The 21,308-nt window shown below is 42.5% G+C and overlaps 1 protein-coding gene across 2 annotated transcripts in view; it reads right to left on the reverse strand.

Annotated features, from left to right (window-relative positions):
- The window catches only part of SYNPR (synaptoporin), a 298,386-nt gene that overhangs the window by 204,650 nt on the left and 72,428 nt on the right, over window positions 1–21,308 (reverse strand). The window contains exon 1 of one of the 2 annotated variants that reach the window (XM_061396508.1): window positions 19,282–21,052. The exons of the other annotated variant lie outside the window; for it this stretch is intronic. Within the exon in view, the coding sequence (XP_061252492.1) occupies window positions 19,282–19,353 (72 nt within the window). The 5' untranslated portion in view covers window positions 19,354–21,052. Of the gene's footprint in view, window positions 1–19,281; window positions 21,053–21,308 lie in introns of those variants that run through there. 2 annotated transcript variants of the gene reach the window in all.

Here is a 21,308-nt window from a genome sequence, read left to right on the forward strand (position 1 = left end):
GCCTGATGAGAAGAACGCTGCTTCCTCTAGCACCAGTACTAAGGAATGAGCTACTTTCAACACTGCAGCCTCATTACAGATGTGACGCACATGGCAGGCACTCAGCCCTGCCAGCCCTGCTCTCAACACCAGGGAGCTCTCTGTTTCCCCTCATCAGCTAAGCAGATTCCACAGTAAGCCTTTTCCCTCTGATTGCTCATTTCTGAATTACAGTCTAGAGAGGGTGAATGTGCTTGGTGGAGAGTTGTTATATGTTTCTGTATTCTTGTTGCACAGAACCCGCAAGTAGGAAAATCCTGTAAACATAATAGCAAATTTAAAAGATGCTAGACACGCAGAAAACATGACGAATGCCATCTCCCTAAAACAAGGCCAAAATTTCAGCATCTTGTTCAGTCTCTGTTTGATGGTAAGTCTAAGTTTATTTACTTTGTCCATTACAACTCTACTGACAACACATTAAGAATTTAGCCTACTATGCTAAGATTGACAAGACCTAGCCCCTGAAAGATGTTTTTTAAAGTCAGTTGCAAACTACTCTAGAAATTTCTATTTGAGATAGTAGAATGCAGCATTTCAGAGTACAAACTCTGGAATCCAATGGTTTAAGTATGAAACCCAACTTATTTTATTAACTGCATGACTTTGGTGGACAAAGTATCAGAGGTTATAACAATAAGGACCATGATTTTCTTTTGCAGTATCTAGCCCATATCTGGCAGAGTCTATATTCACTAATTATTTGTTGGATAAATAAGTGCATGAATGAATGACATCTAAATGAATCAGGATGATCAAGGTCAAGTTGGGTTAACAAACAAACTGAAAACCCAGTCGCTTAAAACAAGGAAGTTTTCTTTCTTGCATGTTGCTACCTGTTCACTGAAGGTTAGACAGGGCTGTGCTCTATGTCATCCTTATTCTAGCATTTAACTGAATCAAGTTTCCATCACCTGGAATGATGCTGAAGCACAAAGAAAGAGAGCGTGGTAAATTGTGCATTGGCTCTCAGAGCTTCCACCCATACATAACATGTACCACTTCTCATAATTTATTTACTGAAGTAAATTATGTAAATATACTTAATACCAAGGGAGTAGAACAGCACTTAAAAGGGAAGCTGAAAAATATATGATAAACAGCGAAAATGATGGCCTTGACTTTTCTGGATCTCAGTTTCCTCTTCTGTAAAATAAGGACCAAAAGATGTTGAAAAGAATGAGTGTGAACTTCAGCAAATTCCCATCACCCTGGTCCTTGTTTTACATCTTCATTAGGGGGGTAACACAGCAGAGCCCAGGGATCAATGCCAACACAGAGTCAAAGAGAGGAGGCAACTTGCTGAAACTGAAAGTGGGACTCAGAATGAGTGGATATAATACAGCAAGATATGATCTTGAAGCATCAATCACTGTGCTTTTATTCCCTCCCTTGATTATGTCCATCTGAAGAACCACATTGCCTCAAGGAGAACTGGTGTAGTTACAGCATAAATGTAAAGAGAACAACAACAACAAAAAATTGATGTTCAGTGTTTCTGAATTCCAAAATACATTCTTCAAGCTAACATCAGAAACAATAGCTCTGAAACCATATCTTTTGATATGTAAGGAATGCTATTGAGAGAAGGGCTTTTGAGAATCAAAATGGAAGCCTCTGAGGAATGAAGGAAGGAGATGGGGTTTATGCTGTGACCTTATGTGAACAAAAAAAAGGAAGCTGCAGATTGATTCATCTGTAGGGAGACAGACTAAGGGTCATTCAGCCCCAAGGGGTAGATGAGAGAGTAGAGGGGCTCAGAATTCTAAGGGAGGTTGGCAGAGTCACACAGGAGAGACCCCATGAAGAGGAGAAGTGGGTGGGGTAAGCGGGGAGATTGCAGAGGCTCTCTGTGGGCAGCCAAGGGGAAGTCAAGCCAAAGCCTATGAACTTCCGTGAGTGCATCATGTTGCCTTTCTCAGAAGACCAGCGAGCCAGTTTGCTAAAAATGCCTGTGAATCACTCAATAGAAAGGTACCCTTAGCATGTCCAGTGTCTTTGCTGACCCCAACCCAAGTGGACACCCTCAAATGGACCTGAGGACTCTAACCTTCTGAAAGACAGGTGCTGTTGACAGGAGAGCCCTAATATCTGTAGTTGGCTGGGAAAGTGGAGACACTCACTGTGGATTACAGTTTAGCATCTGAGTACCCCTTCTACCCAAGTGCCTCAGCTGTAAAGAATCTGCTGCCAATGCAGGAACTGCAGGAGACGTGGGTTTGATCCCTGGGTCAGGAAGATTCCCTGGAGGAGGGAATGATAACCCGCTCCTATGTTCTTGCCTGGAGAATCCCATGGTCAGAGGAGTGTGGCAGGCTACAATCCACGGGGTGGCAAAGAGTGGGACGTGACTGAGCAAGGCACCCCTTCTACTCATTCCATTGGTTTTGCTCCTCAACAAGACTAGACTGCAGCACTGGATCTACCTCTCAAAAGAATGATTTATGCATGTGTATTCCTTTTTTTTTTTTTTCTCTTGAGCAAAGGTATTTTTGCAAAATTGTGTAAAATTATCAAGTAAGGCATTTCGTTTGTAAGTTATTAGAGGTGACAAGTAAGTAACAGCTAACACATTGAGCACTAACCGTACATCAGGCCCTATTAAGCACTTTCAGTGGAATATCTTACAATAGTATTATCTCCACTTTACAGATGAGAAAACTGAAGTCAAGAGAGCTAACTGCCAAACTGGCAGCTGGGATGATCTAAACTCAAACAATCTGACCTCAGCATCCAGAGGCTTGAGCACTAGATGACCACCACCTCTCTACCTATAGGGATAAACTGCTCATCATTTTTGTTACCTTTCATTCACCCAAGCATTTTTTTGAGAGTTTATTGTAAATTATACCTTCTAATAATCACATGGATAAAGAAAACACCCAGACATAGCATTACTACTCATGAGCCACCCTAGTCTGTGCGGCAATAGGTGATTGTTGCTGCAGCTGTGGACAGTTCTGGTGAGCTCCATGGAAAGCCAAGATGCAACAGAGACAACTTTGTGTAAGCTTGACCGCCAGGGACATGTGTAACTCTTAATAAGTAAATAAATCATTTAAACTGCCAGTGCTCAGTCCTCCAATTTTAAGATCCTGGGACTAAGAACAGATGAACTGAGTCTAGATATAGCCTACTCCAAGGAAACACAGAGGCAAACTAACATTCCTTGGACTCTCAATTATTCAACAAGGACTGATCTTTAACAATTCATAGGCACCAACCATTTCTACCAGCAGTAAAAATATCTAGACTGGAACTTCTGTGTTGGTCCTGACATTTAATTGTTGTAGAGTTCAAAGCAGAGCACTAAAGCTAACAGAACACACTATCCCTCTATAGAGGAACTTGGCAACAACTTGAAGAAAGGAGAATTCTGTTATTCTAATGAGACCTGCTTATGAGATTACCCAGTTCCAAATTCTACACTCAATAAAGCTTTCCTTTTCTTCTCTGATTTTTGTATCCTTGTTTCTTTTTGCCTCACCATCTACCTGCCTTGCACATCTGTCTTCCTTTTCTCTTTGAGAGGCAGCAGAATGCTCTGAAAAGAGAACAAGTGCCAGGCTGGGCTCTGGCCTGTCCAAGAGGAAAGACCTAAGCCACATAAAGCTAAATCATGGTCAATCCCAGGTTCTGAATCCATCACACACTGTCTGCCTCCTTGAGTTGCTTGGAAGATTAAAGATAACATATCCCCTGCAACTGGCAGGGTGAGGAATAAAAATGAAGCACCTAGAAAAGTACCTGGCACAGGTAAAGTACTAGATACCTAACTCTTGCCGTAAAATAATTGATTTTGTCCCTCCTTTTTCTCCTTCTCATCCTAAACATATGTTTTCTCCACAGCAAAAGGAATAAATCTCACTGAAAACACAAGGATATTGGTCCTGACAAGTACAGAGTATTGGTAGTAAAAAAAAAACACATATACTATTAACCCATATACCTCAAGACTCAGATGTTATATGAATCCCATTATTGGTTTCCATTTATTTCCAGCAAGGACATGAGTTCTGGAGTCAAACTGCCAGCGCCTAAACCCCAGCCCTGCCACCTAACTTCGTTATTATTGCTGAATTTGGCACATCAAAATGTTCCCCAGTAACACAGGATTCAAGCTATAGTGAACCAAGTTTTGCAGTTTCTGTTACTCAAAGCTCTCTTCAAATCCCATTTATTGTTTTCTATCCCTCAGCGCTAGCCACCCCCATCTTCTACCCAGCATCTCACAGGAAGGAACGACCTAACCACTCTCCCTGCTGACAATCTTGGTCTTACCAAACCACTCAGCCTGAAAGAGCCTCCTCAAAGGTTAATCCAATCTCTTCACTCTTGCTGAACACCCTTTATCTGCTTCTGATTGCTCTGGAGAAAAACTCCTGGCTTTCACAGGGTCCTGAACTTATCTGAACTGAACACTAAACAAAACCTCCTCCATCCTTTACGATCTAGCCTTACAGAACTGTTTTCACTTCCTTGGGTGGGTACCACTTTCTTGCCTTCAGGGCTCTGCATCAGATGTTCACTCTTGCCCCTTGAATTTGGTACCACCTTCCTATCAGTCAATAGTTCATTTCTTCCCAGAATGTTTCCTTAATCCTTGTTGCATATCACCCATGTGATAGATAGTTTCAGGTATTTCTTCTGGTAGACTACTGATTGTACCCACTGTTTTCTGAAGACCTCCCATAGATGGTCATGGACAGGGTCTGAGTGTCTCTTCTTCATCACTGTATGTCAGCACATTTCTCAACTGGTAGAGGTGAGGGGTCACCCACACTGCAGTAGCTGTGGTAGAGAGCCACTAATACCAATGCCGATATGTCCTTTTCTTAGGGAAGTTACCAAATAATGTGTGGATTACTGCCTACTCCTCTTTCTTGATATGTGACACCTGGTAGGTCTGCAGCAAATATTTGTTGAACAAACAACTAAATAAATGCTAGGATGTTTGTCAACACTGCTCACTAGTAATTTGTGACTCCAAGAAATTAGAGCAATGCCTCTCCCTTCTGCAGATTTTTTAATTCTGGCTTGAGAAGACAGATTAATCTTGCCTTACCCCCAAGGTTTATATGAAATGTGTTAAATACATAAAGCAGATGCTCTATTTAAAAGAATCAAGTGACTTTTTTTTTTAATTAAAAGGAGGGCTCCTTCAATATTAAAAAAATAAAATAAATATAAATATCTGCTTTACATACTGATGCTCCAAATTGTGACTTAAAAAAAACACTAAAAATAAATTAATTAAATAAAAATGTCTTATGAAGCAAATGATCATAGAAGTTATTGCAGAACCAGAGTCCCTGTAGTACATAAAAAAGCATGTAATTAAAATACCATTAAAATGATAGGTTTATAAAATCTGTGATATGACCCAGTTCTAAGAAAAATCAGAAAGACACAGTCTAAAACATTCCAATGAAACCCTGAGGCAGAGATTTAAGATAATTGGTTTTCTTTTAAATATGAGATTCTGTCTCAAAAACTATTTTTCATGATTTTCCTCAATATATCCCATATACTTCATGTGTGACTATTATCATTGTTACAGTCCTTTGTTAAGACATCTATTTTACTATAATGCTATTCACTGTAATTTCCCTAGTAACAGGCTGCTCTCTTTTTCTCTTAAAAACTATTAAAATGTCATTCACATTGTATTCTCGATGTGGATCCAGCTATTCCCAATAGCTATTCAAAAAACATAATCACCATAATTACTGTTGACATCTAATTAACATTCAGCTTCCTTTCTACAGCATCTACAGCTGGACAAACCATCTATTCCAGGATAAAAACTAATTCTCGGTTGCTTTTTCTTTAAAAAATAAAACAAACCAGGATGCTAAGCACCTGGGCTCAGTGTTTTTGTTCTCTCTGTAAATGGTGGTTGGAGTGAGGACAGCTATCATGAACACCTTTCTAAATATTACCAACTGATAAATTGGACCTGGGCATAAGAAATTAAACCCATCCAACGGGTTAAGGGATGGCTGATGTTAAGCTGCAATGTGAGAGTTGTGCTCGATTTAGAATGACTCCCAGAGTTTGCTAACGTGTGGTCTCTTGATGAGGCCTCCCTTGATCACCTCCTATCTGGCTTACTTCACCCCTTGCCACCCTCTTTGTTCTCTCTTCATGATCCACCTGGACTCCTTCCAGGTTCTAACATCCTGTTGTCTCTCTCCTCTGGGATATCAACCATGCTACTCCTCTGTCTTCCTCCATTAGTGTGATGGCTCAAGGTGTAGAACTTTCAGTTTTATATCAGGGCTCTCCATACCACGAGCAGTATCACCTTGAGCAAGTTAGCTTAGCCTCCGGGGTGCCCATTTGGCTTTTTCATTTGTTAAATGGCAGTGGTACCCAACAAAGGTACCCACTTCATGGGGTTATTGTGAGGACTGAGTGAGTTAATAGCTACATTCTAGAACATACATATAGCTGTTTACTGTTTTAGTCTTTCCTCCTGGCCAGAGCCTGCTGGTCTCAGATCTCAGGCCATTTTTCCTTCATATTATGATATAGTTTAGGTCTCCAAGCTCTGTGCTCACTCCCACAGCTCCCTGTATTTCCATATGTGCATTACCATTGTTACCAAAACCCAAGTCCAGGTGCCTGACTCACAGTGAGGCCAAATGATACCAAAACACTGGAGTTTGGGACACAGGTGTATTGAGGGCCACCCAAGGAGATGGGTGACTCATGCCTTAAAAGCCTCAAACTCCCCCAAAGCTTTCAGCAAAGCCCTTTTTCTAGGAAAGGTGAGGGAGGGGAGTGGTGAGTTGTTGCAAATTCTGGTGTCAGAGCCTTTGTTCTTGAGGTCATGGTCAGATAACAATATTCCTGTAAATCTCCAACAAACGAATGTTATTCTCTGTTCTGACAAGAGAAGGAAAGACCCTTCAGGTACAGTTTTCACCCTCTGAGCTCCCAGTCCTGGCTGAGAGGAGGTAAGTCTCAACTGGCTCTCCCTCAAGGCCAGGTCCCCAGGCCTCGCCCAGCTGAGGGAGCCAGAAGGCAACCCAACTGCCCTCAGGCTGCCTGAACAGTGGGTCAAGGTGGGACCAGGTCCCGCAGGCTCTGACCCAAGCAGATGGCCACTGCCATTAGGTCCCAGAGGTGGGGATGGGGGAGAGGTCCACCATCGCCTCAAGGCCTGGGCCTGGTCAGTGAGCGGCCTTGAGCTGGGCTCTGGAGCCCTGCAGGACACAGCCCCCAGCCTGTTCCCTAGGCTCCCCAGCTCACCCGCCAGCTTAAAGCCAGGGGACAGGCTGCAGGGCTTTGGGGACAAGGCCGGAATCTGCCTCTTACCTTGCTCTCCACCTGAGGACCACCACTCTGACAGGTGGCTTAATGCCCTCACTGACAGTTGTGCCTTGACAGCTGGTTGCTTGTGGGCGGGGCCTACTGCTGTGCCGACCAATGGCTGAGTGGGACCTGCTGCCTGGTAATAACGGTGCAGGGTAAAAGTGCACAGTGACAGCAGTGTATTTGGTTGCACACCGTTACACCATCACGCTTGTAATGACTACGTCAGGTACCCTACGCTTTACTCACACATACAAAACATACTGTTTGAGCTGCCACTGAATGCCAGTAACAGAGGGATACAGCAATGAATGAAACAGATCCTTGCTCCAATGGGGCTCACACTTTGATGAGTGTTTGGAAGTAGGAAATAAGTACATGCTCAAACTAAGAAACAAATTTAGAGCTTAAATATTACAGGAAAAAATGCAACACTATAATGGTGGCTCAGACGGTAAAGAATCTGCCTGCAGTGCTGGAAACCTGGGTTCAATCCCTGGGTCGGGAAGATATCCTGAAGAAGGGAATGGCTACCTACTCCAATATTCTTGCCTGGAAATTCCATGGATACAGTTCACAGGGTCTCAAGGAGTTGGATATGACTGAGTGACTAACATGTTCGGTTTCGTAATGAAATAAGGCATGATTGAGCAGGAAGCACTATTTTTAGTTGGGTGGTCTTTTAAAAAGTGACATTTCAACTGAGCCCTGTTTAATCAAAAAGAGTCAGCCATATGCATACCTGTGGGAAAGAGAGCTCCAGGCAAAGGGAACAGCTAGCAAAGGTGGGACTGAAGGTGGGACTGACCTAAGACTTGTGACCCTACTCCTTCCGTTTCCTTCAGTGAATGTACAAGCAGCCACCCCACCTGCTTCTGATGTCTTGAAGTCATCAGATAGGAGGGCGCCTCCCCCGCTACACCTACAAACAGACTGCCCTTTGTCCTGTTAAGGGGAACCTGCCAGAGGAGTTAATGCAAAAAAAAAAAAAAAAATGAGGACTGGCCAGAGTTTATAGAATCCATCAGGTCTCTGATCATCATGGACAGAAGTATTACAAAATTCTTTTTTTTTTTTTTTTTTTGAGATGGGAACTGGAACTCATATTGGAATTTGATCCTGTGACTTTTATCATTGAGGGCAGTGATTTTCAACTGAAGTATACTCTGTACCCTTTAAACACCCCAGGAAACTTGACAGTGTGTGAAGACATGTTTGACTGTCACAACTTGATGGGGAGCACTACTGGTGTCAGTAAGTTGCTAACCATCTCATGATGTACAGTTTGCCAACCACCCCTCGACCCCCACAACAAAGAATTATCCAGCCTCAAATGGCTGGATGGCATCACTGACTCGATGGACATGAGTCTCAGTGAACTCCGGGAGGTGGTGATGGACAGGGAGGCCTGGCGTGCTGCGATTCATGGGGTCGCAAAGAGTCGGATGCGACTGAGCGACTGATCTGATCTGAAATGCCAATGTTACCTGACCTAGACGGTGGTCTTCTTCAAACCTCTTTCCCTGCTTCCAACTGCACTTTTAACTAGGACAGTACTGGTCTCTTCCTCTGCAATAGTCCTCTTCCTTCACCAGCTGACACACTTCAACATATGAAATTAAGGGTAAACAGCAGGGGCCTCAAGAGAGTAATGTGTGTCTCTGAGGATGAGCAGATTGGAGAATATTGTGTTCTCTGGCATCTCCTTTGCCAAGGATACTACTTTCTTTATCTCCTACTGACCAAGAATTCACCACTTTGACAGACTGATCTAGGGGTGGCGAATAGAGCTCACCATGCACTACAACTCTGATCAATCTGTAGTGTCTGTTTGGAGCACCATTTTGATTCTCATAAGGATTCCCATGGCCACATTCAGACTTCCAAAAAAAGTGTAATCAACTAGTGATGTCTGCCATGAATGCAGGCACAGTATCAGGGTTGTGCTATCCCTTCATGAAGGAACAGCTAAGTCTTTACTCTAAGATTGACTTGATCCCACAATTTGTAGTGCTCTGGACTAGATGCAGGACTCTCTACATAAAGTTAACAGTGCACACACTCCAACTCCACACCAACAACCTGAGTAAGTCAGTGAGCAGATAACGATGCTTTGTTTCCCCCCAGTCTCTTGCTGTTGTCCTTAAGCCAGCTCAGTTGTTAGACGGTGGGAGGTAGCAAGGCCTGAGCCCCAACACCATGATTAGGCCTCACTTTGGTAAAGTTCCACTTGGTGGTAAACCCCAGGAGCATTATCATCCTTTTCTTCTTACTTCTAATTCACCATAGCAATGGCATGCTCTTACTTAATGGAATGGCTCTTATCAAGCATTTTATTTGATTCCTGGCACGCACTTGAGTGCATGCCTGCAGGCCACTCATCAGAAAATCCAATCATCTTCTTTGTGCTTGCTTTGCTTTTCATTTGTGGCACTCCCTCCCAGACTTCATCATACCTTTATGAGTACATGAATTCCATCTTTCTTTCTTCCTTTATCCATCTGTCTTATATAGGTTTTAAAGCATTGCTGGTTCTATAAACCTGTCTCTCATGATGGAATCTCTTCTTCATCAGCATCATAATTAAGCCTTCTGTGCGTACTACATCTAGTTCTTGTACCCTGACCTTGCCTCTGCCATCGGTCACCCCACTGCCAATTTTGCTTTCTTCTGAACAAGCTCATCACATCACAAGCTCATCTCATCCATCACAATGTATCACGCCATTCTGTCTTGCTGAAGCTCTTACACACATGGCCCTATTCTTTCTCTTCTGGTCATATAAAGAGCATACTTAAGCCTACTTTTCATGACATTTCCTCCTTTTGTGTTTTTGACTGTTCTGCTTCCACTTCCCTCTCTATAGTATTTTCTTTGGGGGAATTACTCAAATATTTTTTGGGGAATTCCCTTATTCTATTTTAGGGAGCTACCTGTTCTGCATTTTGTTCAACAATGACCTAATCTAGTATCTGCCAGTGGGGCTTTAAAATCTTGACACACCTATTTTTGAATGATGGAGCTGACTTCTCTTCCCCTTAAGTGGAGGCTAAACTATGTGACTCTTTTCAAAGGAAAGAATGTTACAACAGAGACGGTGGGGATGGTTGCCATGCCCTCCTCCAGCAGATCTTCCCAACCCAGGACTGAATCACGTCTCCTGCACTGCAGGCAGATTCTTTACCTGCTGAGCCACCTGGGAAGCCCCGGCTCCGCCTCAGCAAACAGCAATGGCAAGACTGCTCCCAGATACCTTGTCACCCAACGAAACACCTTCGCTTCTCTTCCTTTGTTAAAGCTTCTTAGAGCTAACCCACCCCACCACATTTTCATGTTCAAGTCCTGAAGGCTTCAGACTGTTCCCTTATTCTATTATTAGAGAATCATAAGCAGAGAGTACTTACAGGAAAAAAAAAAAAAACAGGTATGAAACATTTAAATGTTACTGTTTGCCTTTTTGTCAGATTTTGAGTGTTGGTGGTCCCTGAGCTGGAGGGAGAATTCCCACCCATCACGTATCTTTTCAAACTTAAGACCTGACAGCCTGGAGATTTAACCAGGAGTGTTCTCGGCGGGTTAAGAAAAAAGGATGTTGTCAGCCTGGGAACTGAAGATGTTGGTTGAAAAGAGGCGAAACCTGAACTAATATTGTTTCTGAAAGAGAAGCTGATTTAGGATGTCTCGGGAAAAGGTGATTGAAAACTTCTCCCACGCCCCCTCCCTCTAGACGGGGGATGTTGACTTGCCCACAGAGTTGGTTTTATCATTTTCTTCCTTGGATTTCTATAAAAACCTGTTTAGTCAGAAAGGAAGCTCTCGAAGTTTCATTTTTAGGCTAATAGCTTTTCTTGAAAGAAAGATCTTGAGGAGTCTTGTGATATGATGAATCACTGAACTGAAGGGCAGAGACTCCTGTCATGGAGAAGGCAGGCCAGCCCCAGAATTAATTAATTGGGGATCTGATATCATACAAGGGACTGTCCAATGTGGGGGTATAATCACCCCAATGGGGTAAATATACAGCCAGCAACAGCTGGTCTCTGGGCAGTAGTTCAACCATAGATGGCTGGTTATGCTTGAGTGGTTATTATTAGGTTATTCTTAAGTAATAGCTAACTTTATTAGGCTGCTTACTATGGACGGCACTCTGCTCTCAAAGCTTTCCCTGTTTTCATTTATTAAATCCTTACAAAATTCAAGGAAATTGAGGTAAAGCAAGATTAAAAGACAGAGGGTAGAGCTTTAGATAGATGCAAATGCATTTTTAGGGTTTTAATTACTGAAGCTGTAAAATAGGAGGCATGTTCATCTTTACAATTAAGAAACATTTTTTTTTTATCCTAAGGGATGATTTTGTATCTACCAAATAAGAAAAAGAGAAAAAAGAAAGAAAAATTGAAGTACGATATCCAATGCAGATGGGCTTTCCAAGTGGCAGTAGTGGTAAAGAACCCGCCCGCCAATGCAAGAGACATGAGACACAGGTTCCATCCCTGGGTCAGGAAGATCCCCTGGAGGAAGGCATAGCAACCCACTCCAGCATTCCTGCCTGGAGAATCCCATGGACAGAGGACCCTGGAGGGCTACAGTCCACGGGATCAGAAAGAGTTGGACACAAATGAAGCGACTTAGCAGCAGCAGCAACAGCATCCATTGCAGATAAAGCTACAGTGATAAAGCATATGCATTAAAGAGATAATGTACATAAATAATATAATGTCGGTACATGTAATACTTGGTATAGATTAAACATACAATACTTGTTATCTATTACTGCTGGTTATTACTACTATTATTTTACATGTAATGGAGAGACAACACTTATGAGCTGGGTGACCTTAAGGGAGCTTGAATAGCCTCTCTGATTCTCTGAATCTCATCACCCTATTTCAAAAATAGGCATCATTATTGTACCTAGCACACAGGGTTGTTGTGTAAAGTACTTAGCACAGTGCCCAATATACAATAAACACTCAACAAGCAGAAGCTAGCCATTTTGTTACTGTTATTACCATCATTGCATATATTTTGCCAGCAGCACTGAAAATGTGTTCCATGCTTCTGGAGGAACACTAGGATAAATTCACATGAAAGTGAAAGTTGCTCAGTCGTGTCCAACTCTTTGTGACCCCATGGACTATACAGTTCACGGAATTCTCCAGGCCAGAATACTGGAATGGGTAGCCTATCCCTTCTCCAGTGGAACTTCCCAACCCTGGAATCGAACCAGGGTCTCCTGAATTGCAGGCGGATTCTTTACCAACTGAGTAAATTCACATACTAAGAGTCATAAAGAGGTTATTTACACTTCTAGAAATTTATTATAAAGAAATAATTCAACAGAGTTAAGAAGCAACAGGAAAATTGCCTTTGGTAGCATCAACTTCAATAATTTTGTGGTTTAGGCAAAGAAGCATGGACCTCCAACCATTCTGAATAACATGGAAACTGGGGCCAGAAGCCAGCATCCAGTATGATTTTCCCCTCAAGCATCAGAAGGGTTAGATAATCAGTAGTCAAGCCCTGAAGCAAGCCTGGTTTAAACCTATTATTACCCACCGTGTGTGGGTTATAATAGCACACTGCTTTTCATAAGGTGGTATAAACTATTAGATCCATATCTTGACAAAGATGCCTATTTAAACTGAAGACTTTTAAAAATAAACTTTGCCCCATAAACATGAGATAACTGCAAACTTTATTTGATGCTAACACTCAGAAGAACTGCTCTAGTGGTTAATATTGTCTTTTGGTTAATGCACTGTTTAAAGCATCGTTATTTAAGACATTTTTATTTCTTTGAACATATTTTTATTCTCTCAGAGCTAAAATACTGGAGCAGTGAATCTGAACAAAATGAGACTTGGTGTTCAGATTTCTTTGGTTAGATCTTGGCAGTGTGGCCTATAGCAATTTAACGTACTTACTGCCCAAGGAATTCTGGGGAGCATTTTCTTTTTAGAATAAAACTGAAAGCCTCTTTTGATCCAAAAAGGTTGAACATGATCATGATTTGCTTTCAAGGTAAGAGGTTTTGCCGTGATGAAAAAAAAAGTAAATTGGGGAGTGGGGGAAGGAGGGAAGGAAGGAAGCAAGGAAGGAAGAAAGAAAGAATCCAGCTATTTATCAGTAAGAAGAAGGATAAAATAAATGGTGGGATATTTGATCCTGTTCAATATCACACAGCTTTCCCAACGAATCATTTAGGTCCATATGTAACAAAACAAGAAATGTTCAACACATATTTTTCAGTGATTTATAGTTGAGTCCAGATACAGAACAATGCATACAGAATATCATTTATGCTAAAGACTCCCACTCATACCATTTAGTTTCACAGAGACATATGCATATAGAAAAGCATAAAAAAATGTCTAGAAAAATCAAAATATACTCACTACAGTGCTTGCCTCTGAGGAAGGAGGCCAGATGGGAAGTGGGATGTGAATCAAGAAAAATACCTATGATATTTTAGTATGGCTTTTTTTCCAAGAATAATTCATTCACACATTATTTGTGTTAAGAAAAGTCAATAAAAAGAAAATGTTGCTTACTGAGTGACAGCATGAATAAAATGGAGACCTAGCTCATCACCACTTTCCAGGAAGAGTTTCCATTTGGGCTGGATATTATGGCTGAACCATCAGGCACCTAAGGTGTAACTGAATTCCTGGGATGATGATGAATAATACCACTTTTCATTTGTCCAGCACTTTGCAGTTTTCAAAGTACTTACCCAATACATTATCTCCCTGGAGCCTCACAACAGCCTTATAAGGATGCTGCTCCATTCCCTAGATGATGGTCAAGATCACAGAGAAAAAAACAAACTTCTAAGATTCCATAAACAGACACACACACTGTGCCATGTCCTCAAGGATCACTAAGACCCTTATTTTAGGGCCTTTCTGTGTATGGACATCCTTCTGGTTGGGCAAATGCAGGATGGAAACTGTAATCTGGAGAGTTTGGGTACAGTGGTGTAACCTGAGAATCTATTTGATTTTTGCCTCTGAAACCAGAGAACAGTAATCTTTTCTGAAAAATTGACTCTTACTGCCTGGAATTAGGAGAAAGCAATGGCACCCCACTCCAGTACTCTTGCCTGGAAAATCCCATGGACGGAGGAGCCTGGTAGGCTGCAGTCCATGGGGTTGCAAAGAGTTGGACACTTACTGAGCAACTTCACTTTCACTTTTCACTTTCATGCATTGGAGAAGGAAATGGCAACCCACTCCAGTGTTCTTACCTGGAGAATCCCAGGGATGGCAGAGCCTGGTGGACTGCCGTCTATGGGGTCGCACAGAGTCGGACACGACTGAAGTGACTTAGCAGCAGAAGCAGCAGCAGCAGCCTGGAATTAGGTAATCTAATATTCCACTCTGAGTATACTAATGTAAGACCTTGAAGAAGGGACCTGTGGTACCATTACTGGGACTGATTCTGTATCTTTTCTTCTCCATGATAAACTTATCATTACACATATATTAATTATTGATGGTGCATTTTAGTTAGGCAGTACAGTCACTAGTCCTAATGGAGCTGGAGATGACTGATAACATGAGTTCACACTTACAAGGCTCTGCTCATCACTCACATCTGATACAAAGCACCACAGACTGAGAAAGGGTAATACACGTGGTCCTCAAGGACCACAGAAGTTGGGAACACCTGAATTATTATTAATATTTTGCTTTTGCTATTTTCCAGCCATGAGACTTTGGGTACATAAACTTTCTTTTATAAGTTTCAGTTTCCTCATCTGTAGTTCAAGCAGACTCTACGACTCTGATCCCATTCATCTGGGTTCCCATCTCAGCTCTGCCACTAATCTCCCTGTGATTGCCACTAAGTCACTTATTTGTCTAACTTTTCTCATCTTTATGAGAGGTAATAACACCTCATAAGGTTGTTGTGAGAATTAAGCCAGTTTGCATATATACACACACACAGATATATATCTGGGTCAGGAAGATCCCCTGGAGGACAGTGCGGCAACTTACCCCAGTATTCTTGCCTGAAGAACCCATGGACAGACGAGCCTGGTGGACAGCAGCCTATAGCATCACGAAGAGTCAGACACAACTGAAGAGACAGCACACATGCACACGTCGATATGTATATAGTATCAGTTCAGTTCAGTCGCTCAGTCGTGTCCAAGTCTTTGTGACCCCATGAATCGCAGCACGCCAGGCCTCCCTGTCCATCACCAACTCCTGGAGTTCACTCAGACTCACGTCCATCGAGTCAGTGATGCCATCCAGCCATCTCATCCTCTGTTGTCCCCTTCTCCTCCTGCCCCCAATCCCTCCCATGTATATAGTATATGTGGCACATAAATTCTCACAGGAGTTTGAAATTATGATTATTGCCCTATGAGTATGCAGCATATAGCAAGTCCTCAATAAATGGTGCTATTGCTACTAACGACCTTCAGAAAGAGAATTTTTCATATTCAGATAAACATGAGGCCAGATTGCTACATTCAGGGAGAGGTGAAAAGTGGTACTCAGCAGAGGTCCATTACTTGAATGACTAAACAGATACAAATGTCCTCAGAAAGCCAAAATAAATGCCTATATGAAATGGTGAGTCATAAAAGTACACTGATGCCAGTTTTATGGCCTTCACGTGTCACAGTGAGGCAGAGTCTGCAGTGGCCTACGGTGGGCCCCAGGGAGGGACCAGAAGTGACCGGTGGAAGGTTGGAGCTCTACTGGAGCACTTTCAAGCCTGGCTGGAATGTTCAACAGAGATGGAGAGAAGCCTAGGAAGAGCCACCCTTGATGTTTTCTCCCATAAACAGGCCAAAAGCTTATTGTTAGAAGCAGGTGGGTTGTGATGAAATTCAGTCTATTTTACTTTTAATGTTCAAAAAGTATTGAGGACTTAGTATGGCCCAGTACTATCCGTGGCACTAAGCATATACCTGGTAGCTAGCAGATATGATTCCTGGCTCCACAGGCTGAGAGGCTAAGGGGAAACATGAGACAGAGGGCAAAGGACTGGAGGAACACAGTAAGCTGTGGAGGCACCAGGAAACCCAGGGAGGACACAACTTTCCAGGAGGAGAAAGGCATGGTGAGTAACTGGGAGGAGTTACAGGTGAGTGCTCCAGGCAGAGAGCACTGTGAGAGAAGGCACTGGGGAGAGGCGCTTTTTTAAGAGAATTTACGAAAAAACATCAGGCTGGAGCCAGAGAATCACTAGGAATATATGAAGGGATGAGGACTCTGTGGGCTAGGGTATTAAGACATTTTGCCCCGGTTCACACATGGGATGTTCGCCACGATTGTGGGACCACAACACTGCTCTATCTCCTCACACGTGGTGCTGCTGGCCTTGTGTTCCCAGTGATACATGTCCTCAGAAAGCAATCACCGTATTCTCTTTCAGGGAGCAGCCCAGATCCCTTTCTTTTAGGTACACAGTCACATTTGTCTCTAACCTTTCAGTTACATCAAAACCCATCACACTTGAATTTCATAGTCATTCATCCCTTTTCGGGTTTCCTGTCTTTGAGGTATTTAACAGCCACTTGGGTACCATTTGGAGAATGTATTCTTGCTACTCTGATTTGTCAAATGCACCATCAAGAGAAAGGCCTGATTGAAATTCTATCCAGTTCTGTTCAATCTTTTCACTAAGATTCAAAATTGGGTTGCAAAACATATTTGTTGATCACAATCTTTAGAGACAGAACTATTTCCCTGTTGCCAATTTGTGTGCAGAGTGGAAAATGCTTAGATGTCACAGCCTTCTCTCTTCATGGTGCTGGGACAGCATTAACTATCCTGTGAAAAGATGGAAGTCATTAGTGCTTAGTCCAGTTTAAAGGCTTTCATAGGTTCCTAATGGAAAATGAGATAATACTGTGGAAACAGCATACAGCCCAGAGTGTGCTTGCCATTAACTGTAATGATAGTTCTTAATTAGTGAGCACCCACTATGTTCCAAAGAGCTTTTATATACATATCAACAACTATCATAACACCAATCCTGCCAAGTCAGAATTATCAGCCCAATTTTATATATATGAACAGTGTGGTGGTGGGGGGGGGGGTGGCGGCTGGAAGAATGGAAGCAATTTGCCAAATAAAAGTGGCAAAGGTGGGATTTTTTCACTTTGGCCTGAAAGGGTGGTAGATGTCAGGTACTTTTATCTGACTGGCATTCATATACTCCTTTTTGTTTTGTGGACATCACGTTGACTTTCCTTTGGGAATCATCCCTCCTGAATTCTCAATCCACATGGTTCCAGAGGGGCTGATGGGATGTCCTGGCTGCAGGGTGGCATACTGCACCTACCTGGCCAACGAGTATTCCCTACCCTCCAAGCTCTGTGGTTGGCTCAGAATTGGACACCTGACTGAAGTGAGCCAGCGTGCAGCTCGCTCACCCAACTTGCAGCCCTTCAGGGATGGCTTTAGACGTAGAGGGAAGCCCTGCCCAGAGTCCTTTCCCTCTCCCTAGGACGACACACATCCAATAGCTGACTAGTGACGGGAACAGACCTGAAGGGTCATTCTGTTCTCAGGTCTCTTGCAGGCTCAGTTGAAGTCTTTCTCTCGACACTGTGGCTCACCTTCTTCCTCTGCCCCATTCTACTTCCTCCCCACAAGCATGGACCCAAGTCCTCTCTGACGTACTGAGTACTACTAGTCTCTGACTCAGGGTCAGCTTTCTAGGAAACCTAACCTTTCACACAAAGCAGTATATCTCCAAGCTGCCTCTCTCCTCTCAACCATTCACACCCCACAGCTGCTTCCATACCTCTTATTTCAAACCCCAAGCTCAGGTAGTCTTGTCCCCGCCCCTTTCTTCCTGTTTTTCCTGCTCCTCCTTCTGGCCCAGCTCTTTGATAAACCTGGCCTCTTTGATTATGACTGTGTTCCTATATTCCTTCCCACTCTGTCTTTCTCTACTTATACTCCAATTCTGAAGCTGGGCTGATAACAGGACTCTTTAGCTGGATGAGACAGACTTAGGAGAACGCACTAACAGTTGATCTAACCACACAGGATCATGGCAATGCTAAAGTTCTCTTAACATAGTAGTAAACTTAAGTCTGGAAAAAAGGTGGGGGCTGCAGTGAATGATGGCATTTAGAGATCATGAAGTTGAACTTGTCAACAGAAAATCCTAAAGGTTAAGAGATGTGAAGCCCACCTATGAGAAGATCACATATTTTGTACCCTTCCTTCTAAATGTTTTGTTAACACAACTGTGGGGGGGAAATAAATGTGTATAATATCATATATGAAAAAAAAAAAAACAGTGATTGAAAAAAAGTCATTTACTTGGATACGAGGAAGGACATGTATATAATGAATATTGTAAAGGTGGTATGCTTGCATGCTCAAGTTGCTTCAGTCATGTCCGACTCTTATAACCCCACACACTGTAGCCTACCAGGCTCCTCTGTTCATGGAATTCTCCAGGCAAGAACATTGGAGTGGGTTGCCGCTCCCTTCTCCAGGGAATATTTCTGACTGAGGGGTTGAACCTCGCTTTCCCGCATTGCAGGCAGATTCCTTACTGTCTGAGCCACCAGGGAAGCCCTAAAGGTGGTATGCAGATAACTAAATGGGAGGAACCCTTTCTTATGGGGTTGGGGTGGGAGGGCTGTTATGAGGATTGGGTCAAATCATCATGTGAGCATAACGCTGTGTATGAGTGGCAGCCATCTGCTGACTTCTATGAAATACTGCATGATCTATTAAAGGACAGTCCCCATTTAGAGAGGTGGCAGTTTTCCTAAAAGGACTCTCAGGCCAAATACAACCTGACCCCAGAGAAGTGGGAGTCTTGAAGGACAAGATCATTTGTTTTGAAAAATCCTAATTATCTGGAAAGAAGAGCAGAGGCCAGTGGCAGGGTCCCCGCTGTCTTGTTGAGGTTCTCCTGTGGCCCGAGGCTCACCACTGGCCATGGATGCAGACGGCAAGCTATCCTCCATGGCACAGCTGATGTGCTGAACTTGGGCAGACCCATGCTGTGTTCCACAAGCCCAGCCCCCAGCGCCCAGCAGGTTGACCGTGGCTGGCTGGCTGCTGCATCCCTTAAGGCTGAGCCCAGGTCAGTCACCCAGAATGGAGGCTCACTGGAGCACAGTGAGTCACAGTCGGATTTGCATGTTAAGAAAAAAAAAGAGAAAAAGGAAGTAAATATAATCCAATTCTGCTCTTACTCTCATAGAAGATAATTACAACCAAACAAGAAAATGAAACGTCAAAGTGCCAGGCTATATTATAATTAAACAAACACAAAGCAGGTTTCAGGGACATTAAGGATGCCATCGAAAAGATTCAAACAAAGCCTGTTAACGAGGAAGGCAGACACCTTGTCATTACTCCAGAACTCAGCACTGCCCCATGCCTTCTAAGATGGCAGGCCACAGTGGAACACGTGGACTCCTACTGGAGAGGAGAAGTTGCTTTCTTTATTTTGGGGGTGAGATAATCGGGCTCAGTAGCTAAGGTGGAAGCCAAGGTGTCAATTAAACCAGGGTTCAAATGCCACTCAGTCCCTCAGCAGAGGCACACTCTGTGACTTCACTTCTTATCTATAAAATATGGATTAATAACAGGTTTTGAGAAACGTGGGGAGCCACCCACCATGGAGCTTCATTTGTAATATGTACTCTCCATGTGCTAGCTGTATGCCACCACAATAATTAGTATAGACCATAGACGTGATGAATTATAGGGACCCCAGAGGTGTTGAACAAGATGAAATAAAGGTGAATGATCTAGCTAGTCCCAAGATGTAACTTGGCGTTCATCTTCTATGATGTTGACATGGCTAACTTTTGGCCTTGGGTCTCTCAGCTTTGATAGTCTATGTAAGACTTTCAGCTCTATGAGGTTAAGAACCGTATTTGCTTTTTCTCCAGAGTTATTTTTACTTACATATATACCATGTGCTTCAAAGGAGTCATTGACTGACTCCCTACTTAAAAGAGCATTAACCAGCTAATCACCTGTATTTCCCCAAAATTGCAATAGAGGGTTTTCTTCTACTTGGCCTCATAGAAAGTCTAACCACATACTCCCAGTTCTCAACCACTATCTCATTTGAAAACATTTTCTAGATAATTTTTGGAAAAATATAAATTAGTGGCAGCAGAGAGGAGAGCTAGAGGTGTTATCAATGTTATTGGCCAGATTATCCATTTATGTTTCTTCATTGGGAAGAGAGGAGTTTGAAAAGAAACTTCCAGTTTACTGAGTGACTTCATTTCCATACTTCCATTTGATTTTTTAAAAAAAATTCTCAGAGTTTAAACGAATCATCTTCAAACTGTGGGGCACATTCTTAGAATGAAAAGTACTGTCTGAAGCACTTTAACAGCATTGTCATTGAGGATTTTAAATAGCTCAGTTGGAATTCCATCACCTCCACTAGCATTGTTCGTAGTAATGCTTCCCAAAACAGTGTGGTACAAACAAAAAAAAAATTGATTTGATTTGAGAAAAAAACTTGGTTTGAAAGAATAACAGTGAAACATGTATATTGCCATATGTGAAATAGATGACCAGTTCAAGATCGATGCATGAAACAGGGCACTCAAAGCCAGTGCACTGGGACAACTCGGAGGGATGGGATGAGGAGGGAGGTGGGGACACTTGTACACCCATGGCTGATTCATGTTAATGTATGGCAAAAACCATCACAATACTGTAAAGCAATTAGCCTCCAATTAAAATAAATACATTTATATTAAGAACTTACATAATGCTTAGTTATAATTATTGTCATAGTTGTATTTCACCATACTACTCTTTACTTTTATATTATTTCATGTTTTTTATTTTAATACATTTATTTTTAAAAGAAACCTTCTCTTACTATCGTAATTAAAAACTTGTATCTTATAACCTAAGTGGAAGCCATTTGTGAAAAACAAACATTTTATTAAACTTTAGTAAAACTGTACCGCAAGCTCT

This window comes from Bos javanicus, chromosome 22 (genome assembly GCF_032452875.1).
Source record: "Bos javanicus breed banteng chromosome 22, ARS-OSU_banteng_1.0, whole genome shotgun sequence".
Classification (NCBI taxonomy): Eukaryota; Metazoa; Chordata; class Mammalia; order Artiodactyla; family Bovidae; genus Bos; species Bos javanicus.